This window comes from Heterodontus francisci, chromosome 13 (genome assembly GCF_036365525.1).
Source record: "Heterodontus francisci isolate sHetFra1 chromosome 13, sHetFra1.hap1, whole genome shotgun sequence".
Lineage (NCBI taxonomy): Eukaryota > Metazoa > Chordata > Chondrichthyes > Heterodontiformes > Heterodontidae > Heterodontus > Heterodontus francisci.
In genome coordinates this window covers 50,459,178-50,481,167 of record NC_090383.1, presented here as the reverse complement: position 1 = coordinate 50,481,167, position 21,990 = coordinate 50,459,178, and the positions used below count along the sequence as shown (strand labels likewise).

Sequence of the window (21,990 nt, the reverse complement as noted above, 5' to 3'; positions counted from 1 at the left end):
TTGTGGCAGAGCACTGGCTTTTTATCTGAAATGTGCTTGAGCACATTTTGCAATTCAGGAATCAGTTGTTGCTTACATAAGCTATTTTTAAAGTCTTTGACCTCAGAAATGTGAATTCTAAGTGTGGTACGTGTGTGCAAGTACTCAATTTCAGCAATAAATGGTGAAAACTAGTGGTTTGTGAATTTTTTGCATGGCTACAAATTCTGAAAGTTTTGTGGAAAAGGAGAAAATTGAACCTTTGAAAACAGAGAACTTTTCTTAATATTTTGAAAATTAATTTCTCTCTTCTTTAGCTCTTGTCATAAGACAAACTATGGCCAACCTGATCGCAGTCGTCAACCAATTCTGCTCTTGGATGCAGGGATGTGCGGTATTGTAGCTCAGACACAAGACACTGTCTGTTTCACTCGTCACTTTGTGGAAATGCAGTCTCCACTTAACAGTGCTTCAGACAGTTTGGCTAAGATTGGGATCTCACAGAAGTTAGCAGGGGTATATGTTCAGTGTCACTATGCAGGCGACAGTGCAGGTTAGTTTTCGAATTCACAACACTGCTTTAGTTGAGCCCAAACTCTTTTAAAATGTTGTGTTTTTATTATAAGATACATTAAGGTATTGTGGTTCAAACTTATTATAAAAATACGTTAATTACTGATGACTCAATCACGAGTCCATCAAAGCCTTACCCAGGGTGATCATCAGCTATGCGATTGAACTCCTTGTGCCAATTTGGCCTGCCATAGAAAGTCTTCTGTTTCAACCCAGTGATAATATCTTTGTTCTCTTCATAATGCAAGGCAATATGAGCAGCCTGCAGAAAAACAAGTGCCAGTGAGCAATTGGCTACAGGTCTTAGTGTTGCAAATTACAGATAAAACTTTTTCTTAACCCCTTCAAAAAAAACCTTAAATAGTACTAGTCAATACAATCCACTTTTATGTATTAGATAGTGAGATAATATTCACTCAGTTGCATCAGTAGTGGTGATAGAATGCCCAGTTAGGTGGTAGCATGGTCCAATAGAGCCCCAGGGCACACCATAGTAAAATTCAGATTCAGAATAGTGACCTACTGCATATTGAATTTCCAATCCCAGCAACACTACTATGGGGATGTTCCAAATGGAAGCCAAATAATTTTTCCTAGGAAGAGAAAATTGGTGACATATTCATCTTAATCTGCTCAAATGCATTGCCTACTATCTGGGCTTGTAGTAGTATTGGTAGAGGTCTGGGATAAATTCACCCATTGGCATTCTCAGCTGGGGATATAACAAAATACATAGAGACCGAAGAATAGGAACAGGGGAAAAATATCCTGAAAAGACAGTGTATCACCCTCTGAGAACAGTGTATACCAATCATATTAAGCTGTACTGGCTAAGTGATACCATCTACAAACTATTTAAAAAGTATTCACACGCAGATTCATACGACAATTGTTGCGCTTTGTTACAGGTGCAAAACAATCTTAAAATGGAGTGTGCTTCTGAGATGAAGCGTGAAAATAAAAAGCATATTCTAATTTGAAAAGTTCCCCAACCAAACAATTAAACTCGAAATGTCCCAAGGCTCTGTTCACTTAACAATTACTTTGTGACTCCAAGGGACATGGCTCCATCTAATCAGCATAATAATAGATTACACAATATAACACTCCTGTCCTTTCCAACAGTGGTCTTGAGTTTCCTTCCTATTTGCACCCAGGAACACGTGTAATTTGGTGCAAAGCAAGTAGGAATTGGTTTGCAACTGAGTGAGTTTGTGCATTTTTAAAATTATTTGTTTCACAGGATGTGAGCAACACTGGCAAGACCAGCATTTGTTACCCATTCCTAATTGGCCTTGAGAAGGTGGTGGTGAGCTGCCTTTTTGAACCGCTGCAGTCCATCTGGTGCGGGTACACTCACAGTGCTGTTAGGGAGGGTGTTCCAGGATTTTGATGCAGTGACAGTGAAGGAACAGTAATATAGTTCCAAGATAGCATGGTGTGTGGCTTGGAGGGGAACTTACAGATGGTGGTGTTCTATGCATTTGTTGTCCTTCCAGGAGATGGAGGTCGTGAGCTTCAAAGGTGCTGTCGAAGGAGGCGTGATGTATTGCTGCAGTGCATCTTGTCTATGGTACACACTGTTGCCACTGTGCATCAGTGGTGAAAGGACTGAATGTTTAAGGTGATGAATGGGGTGCTGATCAAATGGGCTCCTTTGTCCTGGATGGCATTGAGCTTTCTGAGTTTCGTTGGAGCTGCACTCATCCAGGCAAGTGGAAAGTATTCCATCACACTCCTGAACAGGGGTGTAACATTTTCAATTCTCCAGTCCTCTGGCACCACTCCTGTATCTAGGGAGGATTGGAAGATTATGGCCAGTGCCTTCACAATTTCCATCCTTACTTCCCTTCGTATCCTTGGATGCATCTGATCTGGTCCTGGTGACTTATCAACATTAAGTATAGCCACCTTTCTATTACCTCCTCTTTATCACGTTTTAGCTCATTCAGTGTCTCAACTACCTCCTCTTTCACTATAGCTTTGGCAGCATCTTCTTCCGTGGTAAAGACTGATGCAAAGTACTCATTTAGTACCTCAGCCATGCCCTCTGCGTCCATGTATAAATTTCCCTTTTGGTCCCATTCCTCCTTTTACCACCCTTTTACTCTTTATATGCCTATAGAAGACTTTTGGATCCCTTTTTATATTAGCTGTTAGTCTCTTCTCATACTCTCTCTTTGTTTCTCATTTCCTTTCCTCTTCCCCTCTGAACTTTTTCTATTCAGCCTGGTTCTCATTTGTATTATCAACCTGACATCTGTCATACGCACCCTTTTTCTGCTTCATCTTACTCTCGATCTGTTTTGTCATCCAGGGAGCTCTGGCTCCTTTTGTCCTACCTTTTCCCCTTGTGGGAATGTACCTTGATGGTATGTGAACCATCTCCTCTTTAAAGGTAGCCCATTGTTTGGTTACTGTTTTGATTGCCAATCTTTGATTCAAAGTTACTTGGGCCATATCTATTCTCAACCCGTTGAAATTGGCCTTCCCCCCAATTAAATATTTTTACTCTGGATTGTTCCTTGTTCTTTTTTGTAAATGAACATGTTCATAGTCCTTTTACATAGCTAACCTAAAACATTTGATACTATGATCACTGACCCCTCAATGTTCCCCTACTGACACTTGATCAATTTGACTGATCTCATTTCCCAGACCAGATCCAGCAATGCTTGCTTTCATGTGGGACCAGAAACATACTGATCTAGAAAACTCTCCTGAACACACTTTAGAAACTCTTCCCCCTCTCTGCCCTTTACACTATTACTATCTCTGTCTATATTAGGATAATTGAAGTCCCCCATTATAACTACTCTATCGTTTGTGCACCTCTCTGTAATTTCCTTGCAAATCTGCTCCTCTATATTTCCACTAGTTGGTGCCTTATAGACTACCGCTAGTAGTGTACGGCACCTCTTTTGTTTCTTTGCTCTAACCAAATAGGTTCTGTCCTTGACCCCTCTAGGAAATCCTTTCTCTACAGCACTGTAATATTATCCTTAATCAATCCTGTACCCCTCCTTCTGTCTTTCCTTCCCTATCTTCCCTAAACACTTTGTATCCAAGAATATTTAGTACCAGTCCTGCCCTTTTTGTGCCAGGTCACTGTTATCGCTACAACATCATATTCCCAAGCAGCTATCTGCAGCTGAAGCACACTAATCTTATTTACCACACTCCATGCATTCATATACATGCACAGTAAACCTAATTTAGGCCTTATTGCATTCTCTTTCTCTGACCTCACCTAATACCTTACTATTTCTTAATCTAGTGCAATTAGTCTCTCCCAATTCTCTGTGCACCTTGTTTTACCTTTCTAATGTTACATCCTGGTTCCCACCACCCTGCCAGGCTAGTTTAAACCCTCCCCAATAGCACTAGCAAATTGCCCCGTAAGGGCATTGGTGCTGGCTCTGTTCAGGTGTAACCCTCCTGCCTGTTCAGGTCCCATCTCCTCCAGAACCTGTCCCAATGTTCCAAGAATCTTAAGCCCTCCCTCCTTCTCCATCTCTCCAGCCATGCTTTCATCTGCTGTCTCCTCCTATTTCTATACTCACTAGTGTGTGGCACTGGGAACAATCTAGAGATTACTACCCTTGAGGTCCTGCTTGCTAGTCTCTTTCCTAGCTCCCTAAAATTTGCCTGCAGCACTTCATCCCTCTTTCTACCTTATCGTTGGTACTGATATGGACCACGACCACTGGCTGTTTACCCTCCCCCCTCAGAGTGCTCTGCAGTTGCTCAGTGACATCCTCGACCCTGGCACCAAGGAGGCAACATACCTTTGTGGATTCACTGAAGAAATGCTTGTCTTTTCCCCTAACTATGGAATCCCCTATGACTATTGCTTCCCAAACTTCCTCCACCCGTTCCCCTCCTCCCCCAGACAGCTCAGCCAGCTGTGGTGCTGTGGGCTTGGCTCTGGCTGCACTCCCCAGAGAAACAATCAATCTCACCAGTCTTCAGAACTAAGTACTGGTTGGAGAGTGAGTTGCACTCAGGGGACTCCTGCACTACCTGACTGGCCCTCCTTGACTGCCTGGCGGGCACCCATTCCCTCTCTGCCTGAATATCCTTAAGCTGCGGGGTGACTACATCCATAAACATGTTATCCATGAAACCTCACTCCAACTGATGACACTTCCTGCACATGTGGTTGTCCAGGACACAAGAAGTGTCCTGGAGTTCCCACATGGAACAGGAAGTGCACTCTATGGGACCAAGATGACCTGCCATGCCTCTATTTATTAGACTGCTAACTGACTTAATAGAAATAAACTTAAGACTTAAATAAATACGGACTCACCAGCTACTCACCAATCGCTGCTTCCCTTGAGCTGATGTCACTTTATTTTATCGGGAGTTAACTTAAATGTTTTTACTTAACTCTTATTACCTATATACCCCAGATTTTAATTAGATAAAAATTCAGAACCTTTGAATGTTACTATCCCTAGTTATTTATTTTTAACTTTATCCACTAGATTTGATTATTTAATTGAACACTGATAGTAATTATACCATAAATTGTCAAATTGACTATAGTTTTTATACTAATTAATTGATCTAGTCTTATTTTCTAGTTGCTTAATATAGATTAAATTAAAAGCTCACCAGTACACTCACCTTACATGACTCTTTGTCCTGTGATGTCACTTTGCGATATTGTTTCCTCCCTGCGGCTCAGTTTCACAAGTCTGATCACAGATCACAGATACTTAGCCTATATATTTGCCTTAAAACCCTCGGGTTCTGCTGCTCCTCCCTCTGTGTTAATTGCAATGTCACTCTGATAACACTTTTTTAATTTCTCTGCCGCTGCCTGGGATTCCCGATCTCTCCAATCAGCTGCTGCCCACTGCCGCTGATTCTTTTCAAACCCTGGTGCCTGGGGTTGCTGCTCTCTCCAATCCAAGAATTTATAAAATTTATCCTAACTGACACCTGCACTCTATTTTCTGTTTCTTTTAATGCATTTTTATGGCATAAGTATAAGACATAAAAAGAAAAAAAGAAAGACTTGCATTTATATAGCGCCTTTCACGACTGCAGGACATCCCAAAGCTAATGAAGTACTTTTGAAGTGTAGTCACTGTTGTAATGTAGGAAACACAGCAGACAATTTGTGAATAGCGAGCTCCCACAAATAGCAATGTGATAATGACTGGATAATCTGTTTTTGTGATGTTGCTTGAGGGGTAAATATTGGCCAGGACAATGTTGATAACTCCCTTGATCTTCTTCAAAATAGTACTACAGAATCTTTTACGTCCACCTGAGGTCACAATTTTTCATGCCTTAGCTGAAAGACAGCACCTACAACAGTGGAGCACACCTTCAGTATTGTGCTGGATTTATTTTTTATTCGTTCATGGGATATGGACATCGCTGACATTTGTTGCCCATCCCTATTGCCCTTGAGAAGGTGGTGGTGAGCTGCATTCTTGAACCGCTGCAGTCCTTGGGGTGTAGGTTCACCCACAGTGCTGTCAGGAAGGGAGTTCCAGGATTTTGACCCAGCGACAGTGAAGGAACGGCGATACAGTTCCAAGTCAGGATGGTGTGTGGCTTGGAGGGGAACTTGCAGGTGATGATGTTCCCATGCATCTGCTGCCCTTGTCCTTCTAGGTGGAAGAGGTCGCGGGTTTCAAAGGTGCTATTGAAGTAGTCTTGGGGAGTTGCTGCTGTGTGTCTTGTAGATGGTACACACTGCTGCCACCGTGCGTCACTAGTGAAGGAAGTGAATGTTGAAGGTGGTGGATGGGGTGCCAATCATGTGGGCTGCTTTGTCCTGGATGGTGTTGAGCTTCTTGAGTAGTGTTGGGGCTGCACTCATCCAGGCAAGTGGACAGTATTCCATCACACTCCTGACTTGTGCCTTGTAGATGGTGGACAGGCATTGGGGAGACAGGAGGTAAGTTACTCGCTGCAGAATTCCCAGCCTCTGACCTACTCTTGTAGCCACAGTATTTATGTGGCTGCTCCACTTCAGTTTCTGGTCAATGGTAGCCCCAGGATGTTGATAGTAGGGGATTCAGTGACGGTAATGCCATTGAACATCAATGGGAGATGGTTAGATTCTCTCTTGGGATGGTCATTGCCTGGCACTTTCTTGCCACTTATCAGTCCAAGCCTGGATGTTGTCCAAATCTTGCTGCATCTGGATATGGGCTGCATCATTATCTGAGGAGTCGGGAATGGTGCTGAACATTATGCAATCATCAGCGAACATCCCCACTTCTGACCTGATGATGGAGGGAAGGTCATTGATGAAGCAGCTGAAGACGTTTGGGCCTAGGTCATGACCCTGAGGAACTCTTGCAGTGATGTCTTGGGACTGAGATGATTGACCTCCAACAACCACAACCATCTTTCTTTGTGCTCGGTATGACTCCAACTAGCAGAGAATTTTCCCCCTGATTCCCATTGACTCCAGTTTTGCTCGGGCTCCTTGATGCCATACTTGGTCAAATGCTGCCTTGATGTCAAGGGCAGTCACTCTCACCTCACCTCTGGAGTTCAGCTCTTTTGTCCATGTTTGGACAAAGGCCGTAATGAGGTCAGGAGCTGAGTGCCCCTAGCGGAACCCAAACTGAATTCAGTGAGCAGGTTATTGCTGAGCAAGTGCCGCTTGATAGCACTGTTGAGGACCCCTTCCACCACTTTGCTAATAATTGAGAGTAGACTGATAGGGGAGTAATTGGCCGGGTTGGATTTGTCCTGCTTTTTGTGTACAGGACATATTTGGGCAATTTTCCACATTGCTGGATAATGTCAGTGTTGTAGCTGTAGTGGAGCAACTTGGCTAAAAGCACGGCTAGTTCTGGATCACAAGTCTTCATTCCTATTGCCGGAATGTTGTCAGGGCCCATAGCCTTTGCAGGATCCAGTGCCTTCAGTCGTTTCTTGATATCACGTGGAGTGAATCAGGTTGGCTGAAGACTGACATCTACCTTGATTTTGTGTTTAAGTGCTGGAGTGTGTCTTAAACCTACCACTTTCTGTTTTGAGGCAAGAGGGCTACAACTGCGTCATGGTTGACATCTAAAAATCTCTCATTGCATGTTCTTAAACATGCTGTGCCTAATGTGCATAAGTGCTGGTTAAATGAGTTGAAACTTTAATTTTCATACTGAAGAAAAAATATAATGGGTCCCGATATTACTATGAGGGCAGCTTCTGAGGGGGTGGGGGGTGTCAGTGAAATTGCATTGGGAGGATCCTGGAATCAACTGAGTAGGTTAGAATTTGCAATCACAAATCAATTGTACCCACAATGCATGATCTCAGCTGTATTTAAAGTGCACAAATGGAAATTAAGGGTCAGGGGATGCATGGGGCCACCAAGCAAGAGCAGCGCCCAGATTTATAATACATCACTGGAATTATTGTTGGGCGAACAGAAACAGGAACAGAAAGGGCATCCTTTTCCCCATCAATGGGATGAAGAAACCTACTGCTCTTTTCAAGAAAGTGTGGTTGGAGATAGCTGAGAAGGTGAGGAGCAGGAGCATTGTGCCCAGGTCATGGACGCAATGCATATGCAGTTTAATAACCTAACTGGTCAGGAAATGTGAGTATATTGCTGATTCAATTACATCCCTCCCCCCGCACCCACTGCCCCCTTTCACTATGTCTTGCTAAGTATTCGCCATCACTTCATTCCTCAGACTGACTCAACTTTCAGGAGCAGCCAGCTTTCCCTTTCAGTTCATCACCTCTCCATTTGTCCGTCCACTGTTGACACTCATCCCAATCCTTATGCAATGTAATGCATATGTTTCACGGTCAAACTCACTTAATGCATTGCATCCATCAGGTGAATATCTGACATTCATTCACTCACAGGTCTGTTTTTTCTCGCTGCTTGTAGGGGAAGAGAGCTCAAAATAGAAGGAAGAGGGACGATACTGGAGGTGGACCACCATAAACTGTCCAGTTCAACGATACAGAGGAGGAGTCTCTGGAGATAAGTGGCACTTCTGCGTCCTTCTCAGTCGGAGACGGAAGGACAGGGGGCTTGCAGATAGCTGGTGACAGTATATACAACATCTCTGATATATATGTTGGCTTTATTTCATTAATGACTGAACTATGCGAAGACTGAGTACAGTGATTAACAAGACTTTTACTTTGCCATAACTAAATCAAATCCCTTTCTTTTGTCTTCCAGGACTTTCACGCATACAGCAAGTGTCATAGGACATGCATGAGGGCAATTCTTCAGAGGACCTTATTCCTTATGAGGGTGCACATTATAGAAGAACGTACAGCTGTGCACGACCGCAAATACAAGTATTGCGGTGGGTCCACTTAAATAGTTGACTTTTCACGTGGTGATTCACAAATCACAAGTGAGCATGAACAGACAGAGGTGGCAGGGACACCTGTGGATTGTTTACATTGCAATTCTCTCCAAGCTCTGCTCATTTTCACACAGAGGCTGAACCCCAAGCACTATTATAAAAGCCAAATACTGCAGATGCTGGAAATCTGAAATAAAAACAGAAAGCGCTGGAAATACTCAGCTGGTCTGGCAGCATCTGTGGAAAGAGAAGCAGAATTAATGTTCAGGCCTGTGACATTTCATCAGAAAGTTCTGATGAAAGGTGTCATGAATGGATGAAAACCAACTGTAAATTGTAGAATTATGGGGCATTTGGGTGTTATTGTCAGTTGCCATGACACAGCATGTTTAAGTTGATTTACTTCTGTGTTCAACTTATTTAAAATAGAGGGGGAGATCATTTCACCAACAGGAGGTGGGATAGCTACTTGAAGGGGCCCAGTCACATGATCTAGAAGCCACCCTTTATCGCCTGTCTGGTTTTGAAACAGTTGCAGTTAGAGAACAGCTCTTACAAAGAAACAGATGCCTTGAAGTTGCATCTCACTATCTTCGGGGCCTGCCTGCAAGAAGAAGGAAAGAAGGCACAGTCTGCAAAGCAACATGACAATCTCTCTGCTCTCTGCCAGTTTCTCTCTTGTTGAAAAGGATGAAATCATAAACTAAGCTGCCTCAGCCTATCTCTGAAAGTGCCTAAGAGGAAAGTTCAAGAGAAAACATTTCCTATGACTCCTACTTCACTCGGCATTTCCAGTCGGTTAATTCCAGCTTTGGACTTTATGTTAGTTAAAAAAACGGACTCTAGTTTCAACTGGAACCCTCATCACTTTGTAATTAAGCTATTTTCTACTTGGTAAATATCCTTGCCCTTTTGATACCCTTATCTTTCCTTGTATGTTTGTGAGTATACGTTGCAAAGTTAACCCCTCCTCCCAAGTTTAAGAGTGTGTAAGACTTCTTTGTTTTAACTTTAACAACAGTGTTGTTGCGGTCCTTTAAAAGTCAGGGTTCACAAACTGAGGGAGTGGAGAAAAATGTCATCAGGATTTTCCTTTTTTTTGAAAAAATGGAACATTTTAAATCACAATCTGCTTACGGACAGATTGTTAAAATATATAGAAATTTGTTTTCAAAATTAACTAGCAATTCTGCACTGAGTGTTGCTGGAGGGCACAGAGTGTTCAGAAGGGAGTTTGGTAAATGAATGGATTTTAAGGGTTAATCTCTCTAAAGTCTAGTTTTGTTTTGTTTATATTTAGCAATGAATTGAAATTCCTGTTTAAGTTAAGAGGAAAGTTAGATTTCTTGCAATTTTAAACAGGGGTATATATGCTTTCTGAGAGTACCTGTAGCTAGTTAATTAGGTAGCTAGCTTAAACTGGTTTATGAGCTCCAGCACAGCTGACATGGCATTGTTTTCAGAATATAAATTTAATGGACTCTCAGTGCTACTTGTCTGCACTGAGTGCTGCTGGAGGGCACAGGGAGTGAAGAAGGAAATTTGGTAAGTGAAGGAGTTCGGTAAGGAGGGGAACTATAAATTAAGAAAAAAATAAATTTGACAGCACTGGGAGCTGCTTTGAGTGCACAGAGTGTAAAGTGGGAGTTTGGTGCATGAGGGAGTTTGATGAGCGAGGGCCTCCTTTCTTTTTCTACCTTTTTTCAGCCTCCAATAGCTGCCTCTCTCTTCGGTACAGGGGAAGAAGCTGTTTGGTGAGTAACTGGTAAGTTGTTCTACTTTTAATTGTAATAAATAGTTTTTAAAGTTGCAGTATGGCAGGTCAGCTCGGCCAAGTGGAATGTACATCCTGCAGTATGTGAGAAGTCATGGACGCACCACGTGTCCTAGATGATCACATCTGCAGGAAGTGTCACTGGCTGCAGAAGCTTGAGCTCCGGGTTTCGGAACTGGAACGGCAGCTGGAGTCACTGTTGTGCATCCACGAGGCACAGGACTATATGGATAGCACGTTTAGGGAGGTGGTCATATCACAGGTTTGGAGCATGCAGGCAGAGAGGGAATGGGTGATCGCCAGGCAGTCTAAGAGAACCATGCAGGCAGTGCAGGAGTCCCCTGAGTCTATCTTGCTTGCTAATCAGTTTTCCACTTTGGATACTGTTGAGGACAATGGTTTCTCAGGAGAGTGCAGCCAGAGCAAAGTCTGTGGCATCACCGGTGGCTCAGCTGTACAGGAGGGGAGGAAGAAGAGTGGAAGAGCAATAGTGATAGGGGACCTGATAGTCAGGGGATCAGACAGGCATTTCTATGGCAGTAAATGTGACTCCAGGATGGTGTGTTGCCTCCCTGGTGCCAGGGTCAAGGATGTCTTGGAATGGCTGCAGGACAACCTTCTGGGGGAGGGTGAACAGCCAGAGGTCATGGTCCACATTGATACCAATGCCACAGGTAGGAAGATGGATGAGGTCCTGAAAGCATATTTTAGGGAGCTAGCAAGGAAATTAAAAAGCAGGACCTCAAGAGCAGTAATCTCAGTATTACTTCCAGTGCCATGTGCTAGTGAGCATAGGCGTAGGAGGATTGATCGATTGAACATGTGGCTGGAGAATTGGTGTAGGAGGGAAGGCATCAGATTTCTGAGGCATTGGGACCAGTTTTGGGGCAGGTGGGATCTGTACAAAATGGACGGGCTACACCTTAACAGGACCGGAACTAATATCTATAGGGAGATTTGCTGCTGCTGCTGGGGAGGGTTTAAACTAGCTTGTAAGGGGGATGAGAACCCTAGGGTAGCTCAAATTGGAAAGATGTAAAGTTCAGAGATACAGCACTGAAACAGGCCCTTCGGCCCACCGAGTCTGTGCCGACCATCAACCACCCATTTATACTAATCCTACACTAATCCCATATTCCTACCAAACATCCCCACCTGTCTCTATATTTCCCTACCACCTACCTATACTAGTGGTAATTTATAATGACCAATTTACCTACCAACCTGCAAGTCTTTTGGCTTGTGGGAGGAAACCGGAGAACCCGGAGAAAACCCACGCAGACACAGGGAGAACTTGCAAACTCCACACAGGCAGTACCCAGAATTGAACCCGGGTCGCTGGAGCTGTGAGGCTGCAGTGCTAACCACTGCGCCACTGTGCCGCGCACAGCTGGCAACAAGAGGTAGAAAAGTATCAAGTGAAATTAGAAGGCAGGTGAAACAAAGGCAAGCATCAACTAGGCTTAGAGTGCAGAATAATGTCAAGAAGATGAGGTTAAGGGCACTCTACCTGAATGCATTCGCAACAAGGTAGATGATTTAAAGGCCCAAATTGAGGTAAATGGGTCTGATCTAATTGCCATTCCAGAAACGTGGATATAGGGTGACCAAGACTGGGAACTGAATATTCAAGGATATTCGATATTTAGGAAGGACAGGCAAAAAGGAAAAGGAAGTGGTGTTATGCTGATAATAAGGGATGCGATTAGTATATTAGTAAGGGAGGATCTCAGATCAGGAGAACAAAATGTGGAATCTGCTTGGGTGGAGCTAAGAAACAACAAGGGGCAGCAAACATTGGTTGGGGTTGTTTATAGGCCACCAATCAGTAGTGGTAGTGTGGGGCATGGTACTAATCAGGAGATTAGAGAGTCATGTAGCATGGGTAATACAATAATCATGGGTGACCTCAATCTGCACATAGACTGGGTAAACCTAATGAGCACTAATGCTGCGGGGATGAGTTTCTTGAGTGTGTTATCAATGGTTTTCTAGAGCAGTATGTTGAGGAATGGACTGGAGAACAGGCTATTTTAGATCTAGTATTATGTAATGAGAAAGGGCAAATTAATAATTTTGTTGTAAAGAACCTTTAGGGATGAGTGACCATAAGATGATAGAATTTTACATTATGTTTGAAAGTGAGATAGTTCAATCTGAAGCCAGGGTGTTAAATTTGAACAAAGGAAATTATGAAGGTATGAGGGGCAAATTGGCTGATGTGGATTGGGAAAATACATTAAAAGGTATGACAGTACAAAGGCAATGGATAGTCTTTAAAGAAATATTACATAGATTACAGCAACTCTACATTCCTTCAAGGCACAAAAACCCCAAAAGTAAAGGCAGTCAACCGTGGCTAACAAAGGAAGTTAAGGATTGTATAAGATTAAAAGAAAAAGCCATAAAGTTGCCAGAAATAATAGTAAACCTGAGGATTGGAAGGATTTTAAAATACAGCAAAGGAGGACCAAGAAACTGATAAAGAAAGGGAGAGTAGAATATGAATGTAAACTAGCTAAAAACAAACTGTAAAAGCTTCTACGGGTATATAAAAAGGAAATGTTTGGCTAAGACAAATGTGGGTCCATTACAGGCAGAGTCAGGAGAATTTATAAAGGGGAATAGAGAACTGGCTGAGAAGCTGAATGATTACTTTGTGCCTGTCTTCTCTGATGAAGATACAAGAAATCTCCCAGAATTAGAGATCCGAGGAACTAGGAAGAATGAGGAATTGAAGGAAATTAGTAAAAAGGTTGCATTGGAGAAAGTAATGGGGCTGAAGGTTGATAAGTCCCCGCGACCTGATATTCTACATCCCAGAGTGTTGAAAGAGGTAGCCATGGAGATAGTGGATGCATTGGTGATCATCTTCCAAATTTTATTTATTTATTTATTTAGAGATACAGCACTGAAACAGGCCCTTTGGCCCACCGAGTCTGTGCCGACCATCAACCACCCATTTATACTAATCCCATACCTGTCCCTATATTCTTCTACCAACACTAGGGGCAATTTATAATGGCCAATTTACCTATCAACCTGCAAGTCTTTGGCTGTGGGAGGAAACCGAAGCACCCGGCGAAAACCCACACAGACACAGGGAGAACTTGCAAACTCCACACAGGCAGCACCCAGAATTGAACCCGGGTCGCTGGAGCTGTGAGGCTGCGGTGCTAACCACTGCGCCACTGTGCCGCCCAAAATTCTTGGATCAGTTCCTGCAGATTGGAAGGTAGCAAATGTCAACCCACTATTTAAGAAGGGAGGGAGAAAGAAAACAGGGAGCTACAGACCTATTAGCCTTACATCAGTAGTAGGGACAATGCTTGAATCTATTCTAAAGGATGTGATAAATGGACACTTGGATAATAATGATCTGATTGGACATAGTCAACTTGGATTTATGAATGGGCAATCATGTTTGACAAACCTGTTGGAGTTTTTTGAGGATGTTACCAGCAGAATTGATAAAAAGGAGTCGGTGGACGTAGTATACTTGGATTTTCAGAAGGCTTTTGATAAAGTCCCCCACAGGAGGTTGGTTAGCAAAATTAAAGCAATGGCATGGATTAAGGATTGGTTAGCAAGCAAAAAACAGAGAGTAAGAATAAACGGGTCATTCTTGCGTTGGCAGGCTCAGACTAGTGGGGTACTGCAAGGATCAGTACTTGGGCCCCAGCTGTTCACAATAAATATCAATGATTTGGATGTGGGGACCAAATGTAACATTTCCAAGTTTGCGAATGACGCAAAACTAGGTGGGAATGTGTGTTGTGAGGAAGATGCAAAGCAGCTTCAAGGGGATTTGGATCGACTTAGTGAATGGGCAAGAATGTGCTAGATGGAATATAATGTGAGGTTATCCATTTTGGAATAGGAATTGATGTGCACATGATTTCTTAAATGGTAAGAGATTAGAAAGTGTAGATGTACAAAGGGACCTGGGTGTCCTTGTCAATAAGTCACTGACAGCTAACCTGCTGGTGCAGCAAGCAATAAAGAAGGCTATTGGTATGTTAGCCTTTATTCCAAGAGGATTTGAGTACTGCAGTAGTGAAGTCTTGCTTCAATTGTATAGAATCGTGGTTAGACTGCACCTGGAGTACTGCATGCAGTTTTGGTCCCCTTACCTTAGGAAGGATATTATTGCCATAGAGGGAGTACGACGAAGGTATATCAGACTTGTTCCTGGAATGGCGGGACTGTCCTATGAAGAGAGATTGGGGAAACTGGGCCTGTATTCTCTAGAGTTTCGAAGAATGAGAGGTGATCTCATTGAAACTTACAAAATACTTAAAGGGATAGACAGGGTGGATGCAGATAAGATGTTTCCTCTGGTGGGGGAGTCCAGAACCAGAGGACACAATTTCAAAATAAGGGGGAAGCCACTTAGGACAGAGATGAGGAGAAATTTCTTTACTCAGAGGGTTATGAATCTTTGGAATTCTCTCACCCCGCAGGGCTGTGGAAGCTCAGCCATTGAGTATGTTTAAAGCAGAGATTGACAGATTTCTAAATATCAATGACATGGGGATAGTGTGGGAAAAAGGCATTGAAATGGATGATCAGCCATGATCATATTGAATGGCAGGACAGGCTGGATGGGCTGAATGCCTGCTCCAGTTCCTATGTTCCTACGTTCATAACAGAAATTGGGAGCTCAGGTCCACAATAAACCCATGAGATGGGAGGCGGTGGCGTAGTGGTATTGTCACTGGACTAGTAAACCAAAGGCCCAGGGTATTGCTCTGGGGACAAGGGTTCAAACCCCACCACAGCAGAAGGTGAAATTTGAATTCAGTGAATAAATCTGGAATTAAACAGCTGGTCTAAAAATGGCCATGAAACCATTGTCGATTGTTGTAAAAACGTATCTGGATCACTAATGTCCTTTTGGGAAGGAAATCTGCTGTCCTTACCTGGTTTGGCCTACATGTGACTCCAGACCCACAGCAATGTGGTCAACTCTTACATGCCCTCTGAAATGGCCTAGCAACCCACTCAGTTGTATCTAATCACTACAAAGTCAATAAAAAGGAATGAAACCTGACGGACCACCCGGCATCGACCTGGGCACCGGAAACGACAACAGCAAACCCAGCCCTGTTGACCCTGCCAAGTCCTCCTTACTAACATCTAGGGGCATGTGCCAAAGTTGGGAGAGCTGTCCCACAGACTAGTCAAGCAACAGCCTGACATAGTCATACTCACGGAATCATACCTTACAAACAATGTCCCAGACACTGCCATCACCATCCCTGGGTATGTCCTGTCACACCGGCAGGACAGACCCAGCATAGGTGACGGGACAGTCGTATACAGCCGAGAGGGAGTTGCCCTGGGAGTCCTCAACATCAGCTCTGGACCCCATGAAGTCTCATGGCATCAAGTCAAATATGGACAAGGAAACCTCCTGCTGATTACCACCTACCACCCTCCCTCCGCTGAAGAGTCAGTACTCCTTCATGTTGAGCAGAACTTGGAGGAAGCACTGAAGGTGGCAAGGGCACAGAATGTACTCTGGGTGGGGGACTTCAATGTCCATCACCAAGAGTGGCTCGGTAGCACCACTACTGACCGAGCTGACCGATTTCTAAAGGGCATATCCGCTAGACTGGGTATGTGGCAGGTGGTGAGGGAAACAACAAGAGGGGAAAACATAGTTGACCTCGTCCTCGCCAAACTGCCTGCCGCAGATGCTTCTGCCCATGATAGTATTGGTAGGAGTGACCACCACACAGTAGTTGTGGAGATGAAGTCCCGCCTTCATATTGATATATGATGCCCTCCTTCGTGTTGTGTGGCACTACCACCGTGCTAAATGAGATAGATTTCGAACAGATCTAGCAATGCAAAACTGGGCTTCCATGAGGTGCTGTGGGCCATCAGCAGCAGCAGAATTGTACTCAACCACAATCGGCAACCTCATGGCCCGGCATATCCCCCACTCTATCATTATCATCAAGCCAGGAGACCAACCCTGGTTCAATGAAGAGTGCAGGAGGGCATGCCAGGAGCCGCACCAGGCATACCTCAAAATGAGGTGTCAACCTGGTGAAGCTACAACACATGACTATCTGCGTGCCAAACTGCATAAGCAGCATGCGATAGACAGAGCTAAGCGATCCCATAATCAATGGATCAGATCTAAGCTCTGCAGTCCTGCCACATCCAGCCGTGAATGGAGGTGGGCAATTAAACAACCCACAGGAGGAGGTGGCTCCACAAATATCCCCATCCTCAATGATGAGATAGCCCAGCACATCAGTGCGAAAGACAAGGCTGAAGCATTTGCAACAATCTTCAGCCAGAAGTGCCGAGTTGATGATCCATCTTGGCCTCCTCCTGAAGTCCCCAGCATCACAGATGCCAGACTTCAGCCAATTCAATTCACTCTGCGTGATGTCAAGAAACGACTGAAGGCACTGGATACTGCAAAGGCTATGGGCCCTGACAAAATACCATCAATAGTACTGAAGACCTATGCTCCAGAACTTGCCACGCACCTAGCCAAGCTGTTCCAATACAGCTACAACACTGGTATCGACCCGGCAATGTGGAAAATTGCCCAGGTATGTCCTGTACACAAAAAGCAGGACAAGTCCAACCCGGCCAATTACCGACCCATCAGCCTACTCTCAATCATCAGTGAAGTGATGGAAGGTGTCATCAACAGTGCCATCAAGCGGCACTTGCTTAGCAATAAAGGGAGAGCTAAGAAGAGCAAGGAGAGGACACGAGAAGTCATTGGTGGATAGGATCAGGGAAAACCCTAAGGCTTTCTATAGGCATATCAGGAATAAAAGAATGACTAGAGTTAGATTAGGGCCAATCAAGGATAGTAGTGGGAAGTTGTGTGTGGAATCAGAGGAGATAGGGGAAGTGTTAAATGAATATTTTGCGTCAGTATTTACAGTAGAGAAAGAAAATGTTGTTGAGAATACTGAGATTCAGGCTACTAGGCTAGATGGGATTGAGGTTCACAAGGAGGAGGTGTTATCAATTTTGGAAAGTGTAAAATAGATAAGTCCCCTGGGCCAGATGGGATTTATCCTAGGATTCTCTGGGAAGCTAGGAAGGAGATTGCAGAGCCTTTGTCCTTGATTTTTATGTCGTCATTGTCGACAGGAATAGTGCCGGAAGACTGGAGGATAGCAAATGTTGTCCCCTTGTTCAAGAAGGGGAGTAGAGACAGCCCTGGTAATTATAGACCTGTGAGCCTTACTTCGGTTGTGGGTAAAATGTTGGAAAAGGTTATAAGAGACAGGATTTATAATCATCTTGAAAAGAATAAGTTCATTAGAGATAGTCAGCACGGTTTTGTGAAGGTAGGTCGTGCCTCACAAACCTTATTGAGTTTTTCGAGAAGGTGACCAAACAGGTGGATGAGGGTAAAGCAGTGGATGTGGTGTATATGGATTTCAGTAAGGCGTTTGATAAGGTTCCCCACGGTAGGCTATTGCAGAAAATACGGAAGTATGGGGTTGAAGGTGATTTAGAGCTTTGGATCAGAAATTGGCTAGCTGAAAGAAGACAGAGGGTGGTGGTTGATGGCAAATGTTCATCCTGGAGTTTAGTTACTAGTGGTGTACCGCAAGGATCTGTTTTGGGGCCACTGCTGTTTGTCATTTTTATAAATGACCTGGAAGAGGGTGTAGAAGGGTGGGTTAGTAAATTTGCAGATGACACTAAGGTCGGTGGAGTTGTGGATAGTGCCGAAGGATGTTGTAGGGTACAGAGGGACATAGATAGGCTGCAGAGCTGGGCTGAGAGATGGCAAATGGAGTTTAATGCGGAAAAGTGTGAGGTGATTCACTTTGGAAGGAGTAACAGGAATGCAGAGTACTGGGCTAATGGGAAGATTCTTGGTAGTGTAGATGAACAGAGAGATCTTGGTGTCTAGGTGCATAAATCCCTGAAGGTTGCTACCCAGGTTAATAGGGCTGTTAAGAAGGCATATGGTGTGTTAGCTTTTATTAGTAGGGGGATCGAGTTTCGGAGCCACGAGGTCATGCTGCAGCTGTACAAAACTCTGGTGAGACCGCACCTGGAGTATTGCGTGCAGTTCTGGTCACCGCATTATAGGAAGGATGTGGAAGCTATGGAAAGGGTGCAGAGGAGATTTACTGGGATGTTGCCTGGTATGGAGGGAAGGTCTTACGAGGAAAGGCTGAGGGACTTGAGGTTGTTTTCGTTGGAGAGAAGGAGGAGGAGAGGTGACTTAATAGAGACATATAAGATAATCAGAGGGTTAGATAGGGTGGATAGTGAGCGTCTTTTTCCTCGGATGGTGATGGCAAACACGAGGGGACATAGTTTCAAGTTGAGGGGTGATAGATATAGGACAGATGTGAGAGGTAGTTTCTTTACTCAGAGAGTAGTAAGGGTGTGGAACGCCCTGCCTGCAGCAGTAGTAGATTCGCCAACTTTAAGGGCATTTAAGTGGTCATTGGATAGACATATGGATGAAAATGGAATAGTGTAGGTCAGATGGTTTCACAGGTCGGCGCAACATCGAGGGCCGAAGGGCCTGTACTGCGCTGTAATGTTCTAATTCTAATTCTAATAACCTGTGCAGTGACGCTCAGTTTGGGTTCCACCAGTGCCACTCAGCTCCTGAACTTATTAAAGCCTTGGTTCAAACATGGATAAAAGAGCTGAACTCAAGAGGTGAGGTACGAGTGACTGCCCTTGACATCAAAGCAGCATTTGACCGAATATGGGATCAAGGAGTCCTAGCAAAACTAAGGTCAATGGGAATCAGGGGAAAAACCCTCCATTGGCTGAAGTCTTACCTAGCGCAAAGGAAGATGGTTCTGGTTGTTGGAGGATAATCATCTGAGCTCCAGGACATCACTGCAGGAGTTCCTCAGGGTAGTGTCCTAGGCCCAACCATCTTCAGCTGCTTCATCAATGACCTTCCTTCAATCATAAGGTCAGAAGTGGGGATGTTCACTGATGATTGCACAATGTTCAGCACCATTCGTGACTCCTCAGATACTGAAGCAGTCCGCGTAGAAATGCAGCAAGGCTTGGACAACATCCAGGCTTGGGCAGATAAGTGACAAGTATCATTCGCGCCACACAAGTGCCAGGCAATGACTGTCTCCAACAAGAGAGAATCTAACCATCTCCCCTTGACATTCAATGGCATTACCATCGCTGAATCCCCCACTATGAACATCCTAGGGGCTACCATTGACTAGAAACTGATTTGGAGTAACCATATAAATATTGTGGCTACAAGAGCAGATCAGAGGCTAGGAATCCTGTGGTGAGTAACTCACCTCCTGACTCCCCAAAGCCTGTCCACCATCTACAAGGTACAAGTCAGGAGTGTGATGGCATACTCTCCACTTGCCTGGATGGGTGCAGCTACAACAACACTCAAGAAGCTCGATACCATCCAGGACAAAGCAGCTCGCTTGATTGGCACCCCATCTACAAACATTCACTCCCTCCACCACCGACGCACAGTGGCAGCTGTGTGTACAATCTACAAGATGCACTGCAGCAACGCACCAAGGCTCCTTAGACAGCACTTTCCAAACCCGCTACCTCTACCAAATAGAAGGAAAAGGGCAGCAAATGCATGGGAACACCCCACCTGCAAATTCCCCTCCAAGTCACACACCATCCTGACTTGGAACTATATCGCCGTTCCTTCACTGTCGCTGGGTCAAAATCCTGGAACTCCCTTCCTAACAGCACTGTGAGTGTACCTACCACACATGGACTGCAGCGGTTCAAGAAGGCAGCTCACCACCACCTTCTCAAGGGCAATTAGAGATGGGCAATAAAAGCTGGCCTGGCCAGCAACGCCCACATCCCATGACTGAATTTAATAAAAACAAATTAAGACCAAATAATAAAAAACGAGCTGAATCAGAAATTAAAATATACTGGTTGGAAGCCAAAAGGGGAAAATTTGGTCACTTGAAAGATTGTTAAAACAAATAAATGACCGCAGCAAAACCCTCCTACTCTAACATTAGAAAATGGCACATTTTGATTCAAAGATTTATTTGGAGCAAGGTGATGTTTTGATGAAATATAGGTATAATAGGCTTAAGTAGGTCGAATTTAGATATAATTAATACGTTATATCTTTTCGAGTTAAAGAAATGGTCAGTTTTCAAGGCTCATTGAAATTCCCTTTAAGGGCAAAGTTAAAAAACATGAACATCCCTGTTACAGTGGAATGTGTAGCAGAAATGCCTTTTAAGGTAAATGAGAGAGGCTATATATGTTCCCTGCTGATAACTAAAATCCTCATTAGTCGATAATATTATTGATGTTGACAGACTAACTTAAAGAGATCAAAGAACCATCACAGATGATCAATCACAGAGTGGAATGTTACCTACAAAAAAACAGATGCCATGTAAACCCAATTTAACCCAAGAAGGAAAAAAACAGTTACTGCACAAATTTAATTAAAAACCTTTTAAGTATAAAACACATTTATTAAGTTAAGTCTTAGTGTTACTATAAAACATGACAAACATTTTGACCCGATAAAAGCTCACAACTTCATGAGAAGGGAATTCTCAGCAGATAATTAATTGGGAATAAGTAGCTAATGATATTACCATAATTGGGAGTAAGTAATGATATTCTCATATATGGATAACGAAAGCAGGAAAAACACGCACAAAAAGGTAACAACTACATTCCAAAAGATGAGTTAATAGATTAGAAATAGTATTAACATGAAAGTTTTGAATCAAGAAATCAGTGGTATTGAAATTCCTCATCAATACTACTCATCCTATGGTAAGAACGGTTGACTGCATGACAAGAGAATTCTGCTCTTAACCGAGAGTGTTTTGTCTTGTTAGGCAGGAGGCTTCCTCGGGGCATTTAAGGTGACAGTTTACTTTGAATTTTGATGGATATTCAAAGATATTTTGCTGTAACATTGTCAAGGTTGAAATTTTGGATTCTATTTTAGAAATAAGATTATGTTTTACATCTCTTGGTAATCTTTGATATTATAGTATCTTTTTTTTTCTTTGGCCTCCTTGTCTCAGGAGACAATGGGTAAGCGCCTGGAGGTGGTCAGTGGTTTGTGGAGCAGCGCCTGGAGTGGCTATAAAGGCCAATACTAGAGTGACAGACTCTTCCACAGGTGCTGCAGATAAAATTGGTTGTCAGGGCAGTTTCGCAGTTGGCTCTCCCCTTGCGCTTCTGTCTTTTTTCCTGCCAACTGCTAAGTCTCTTCGACTCGACTGTAGTATACTTATCCAGTTAAAAGCATATTGCATGTTAAATTCTTTAATAAATATATAAAAGTTAATAAATCGTCTCATGTAGCATTCTGTATACAACTACGAGAACCCCCCTCTC

The 21,990-nt window shown here is 43.6% G+C and overlaps 1 protein-coding gene across 1 annotated transcript in view; it reads right to left on the bottom strand.

Annotated features, from left to right (window-relative positions):
* The window catches only part of LOC137376786 (NADPH oxidase 3-like), a 113,581-nt gene that overhangs the window by 20,478 nt on the left and 71,113 nt on the right, over positions 1-21,990 (bottom strand). Inside the window, exon 12 of the mRNA XM_068045795.1 lies at positions 690-814. Within this exon, the coding sequence (XP_067901896.1) occupies positions 690-814 (125 nt within the window). The remainder of the gene's footprint in view (positions 1-689; positions 815-21,990) is intronic.